Source organism: Lolium perenne, chromosome 2 (assembly GCF_019359855.2).
Source record: "Lolium perenne isolate Kyuss_39 chromosome 2, Kyuss_2.0, whole genome shotgun sequence".
NCBI classification, from domain to species: domain Eukaryota; kingdom Viridiplantae; phylum Streptophyta; class Magnoliopsida; order Poales; family Poaceae; genus Lolium; species Lolium perenne.
In genome coordinates this window covers 278,893,253-278,896,132 of record NC_067245.2, presented here as the reverse complement: position 1 = coordinate 278,896,132, position 2,880 = coordinate 278,893,253, and the positions used below count along the sequence as shown (strand labels likewise).

The 2,880-nt window shown below is 57.7% G+C and overlaps 1 protein-coding gene across 1 annotated transcript; it reads right to left on the bottom strand.

Moving 5' to 3' along the window:
- Nucleotides 1-293: 293 nt before the first annotated feature.
- LOC127336497 (probable L-type lectin-domain containing receptor kinase S.5) lies at nucleotides 294-2,666 on the bottom strand. The gene has a single exon (XM_051363312.2). It carries the CDS (start codon nucleotides 2,547-2,549, stop codon nucleotides 471-473), a length of 2,079 nt encoding a protein of 692 aa, XP_051219272.1. The 5' UTR covers nucleotides 2,550-2,666; the 3' UTR covers nucleotides 294-470.
- Between the last annotated feature and the right edge of the window lie 214 nt (nucleotides 2,667-2,880).

The window sequence follows — 2,880 nt, the reverse complement described above, 5'->3', positions numbered from 1 at the left end:
ATGGGGCCTAGCCTTGCGGTGCTTTGAGGGGGGCGCGGGCCACAATGTTAAAGCCTTAAAAGGTAGTGGTGTGAAAAACACATAAATACGGTTTGGCTAATTCCCAGTCGACTAAAAATTAACTTAGTTATTATTCGACTCCAAAACCACAAGATTGCATCGTGATTCGTGCTAGCTTTCGGTTGCAAAGGTGGTACCTGAATTTTTTAGTTGCAACTGAGGTTGAGATTTAAGTATTTACACATGAATGACATCACATAACTAAAAGTTATGCTAATTCAATTAACTGAGAATTAGTCACACCCAAAAAAATCATCTCTTAATGTACAATTTGATTCTGTCCGATAAAACAACCGAAGAAAACACATCGATTCTGCACTCTCGTAGAGTCGTAGTCGTCTCCAAGTTCAACTCTAGTGAATCAACAGCAGACAGAACAAGCGAGGTACCCCAACCCAAGCGAGCTGCTCTCACCTTCCGGAGATGGAACAGCTCATGGAACAGTAGCTACTGTGCTGCCCCGCCCCTCCCGTGAACAGCAACCCCACATCCGGCAGCTCCATCTCCTGCCGATTCCCACCCGGAGGCCAAACGAACGCAGGCTTATGCAACGGGGGCTCCGGCGCCGCGGCGCCGTCGATCAGCACCTGCACAGCCACCCTCATGGACGGCCTCTCCCTCGGGTTCGGGTGGCAGCACGCCAGGGCCAGCCTCACCGCGCAGTCCACCTGCGCCTGCTCGAACTCGCCGCCGAGCAAGGGGTCGGCGGCGTGCAGCGCCTTCCCCTCGCCGTAGAGCATCCACGCCCAGTCCGCGATGTGCATCGGTGGCACACCTTGCCACCCTTGCCCGCCGCTCGAGTACTCCTTGTCGTCGTCTTCCTGGTATAGCACGGCGCTGCTGGGGCTCCTCCCGCTGACCACCTCCATGACGAAGACCCCGAACGCGTACACGTCCGTGTCGAGGCTGGCGCGGCCGGTGAAGAAGCTCTCGTACGCCATGTAGCCGCGCGTCCCCGCCACGGCCTGCGTGGAGTGGTGCGTCACGCCGTCGTGCTGGATGACGCGGGCGAGGCCGAAGTCTCCCAGCCGCGCGTTGTACTCCTCGTCGAGCATCACGTTGCTGGCCTTGACGTCCCTGTGCAGGATCCGCTTGCTACTCCCGTGGTGCAGATAGTCCAGCGCCGACGCCACGCCGCGGATGATCTTGTACCGCCGCTCCCAAGTGAGCACAGGGGTGTCCGTTGACGCCGACATCAACGACGTCGACGATGACGCGGTCCTTTCTCTGGCGTAGAGGAGCTTGTCAAGGCTGCCCATGGGGAAGTACTCGGACACCAACAGCAGCTCGCCCTTCTTGTGGCACCAGCCGATGAGCTTCACGAGGTTCCGGTGCGAGAGCTTGCTGATCGTGTTCACCTCCGCCACGAACTCCTTCTCCCCTCTATTAGAGTTGACGTTCGTGGACACACGCTTCACGGCCACCTCCATGCCCATCCTCCTCAGGTAACCAAGGTAAACAGTGCCGGAGCCACCTCGGCCCAGCTTACGACCATCGCTGAAGTTGGCCGTCGCGTTCCTGAGCTCCCTGAGCTTAAACCTGACCGGGCCGTGCGCGTCGATCATCTTCTCGAGGTTACGGTATGCCAGCCTCGTCCGCCGCGTCAGCCTCCTCCAGAGGAGCAACGCCATGATCAGCAGGGCAACAACAAGCGGGATGAACACGGCGAGAAACAGAACCAGCCTCCCTTTATCGCCGGCGATCTCATCCCCGGACGTGCTGAAATTCCAAGACCTGACCTGGTTCAGTTCAGCGAACTCTCCCGTCGACGCCGCAAAACCCAGAGATATATCGTCAAGCAGATACCGCGAAAGGTCGACAGGCCAGGCACCCGTGTAAGCCAACCCGTCCTGCACCGCCACCAAGCTGAACAACGCGCCGTCGTACACTACACTAACCCGCAAGTCGGTCCCTCTAGAGAGGACAATGGAGAGGTTGTTGAGCGGGTACTGCGTGACGGAGCGGACGCCGTTGTAGTCGACCCCGATGTGGTTGCCGTCGACGTCGGCCTCGGAGCTCCGCCGCGTGTCGAACTCCAGCGCCACAATCCGGTTCGATGCCGCACCGTCCGTCCGGTTATTGCTCACTCCAAGCCACTGCCCGCTGCTGTCGCTGGGCAGCGCCGGGTGGTTGGTGAGGATGAAGGCCATGCCTTCGCCGGCCCCGCCCTTCTGCGGCAGGATGTTGAGCACGAAGTCTGTCTGGAAGGAGGTGAGCGCCGTGCGCTGGCGGTTCCACAGCTTGAGGGTCTCCCTCGCGTAGATCACTCTGCCTGACCGGTGGGTCATGTTGCCGGCGTTGGGAGTGATCTGCAGGGAGCCATTGGAGATCGACGAGTCCGGGGTGAAGCTGAAGTCGGCCTTGCTGGCCGCGTCGAAGCTGGGGTATGTGAACTGCAGGGAACTACTACAGGTGCTGCTGCAGAGCATGACGAAGGCTGCGCAAACTAGCTGCAAGATTGAACGCCTGATGATTCTATGGCCGGCCATGGCTTGTAAGTTGTTGCTGCAAGCATATGACAGATTGTGTGGCTGCGTGGGTTGTGTCTTCAAGGATTGGAGTTGAGGAATTGCAGGAGAAATGTAACAGGCTCAGTTGTTGTCAACCATCAGGGTCAGGGGTTCAGCCGTTCAGGGAGGATGTATGCTGTACGCAATGCTGTACAACGGGGGTGTGAACGAAAGAACTTCGGAGATTCGATGACCGGCGCCAAAAGAGACTTTGACTTGTGATAATGGAGGAGTGAGCTGCTCCAATGCTCGATTTGGTTGATATAAATTGCAGCTTGGGTACTGAATCGGGATGAATAAGAAGATGTTA

Coding starts and splice junctions, on each gene's coding strand:
- LOC127336497 (XM_051363312.2), bottom strand. CDS start 2,549: ATGGCCGGCCATAGAATCATCAGGCGTTCAATCTTGCAGCTAGTTTGC.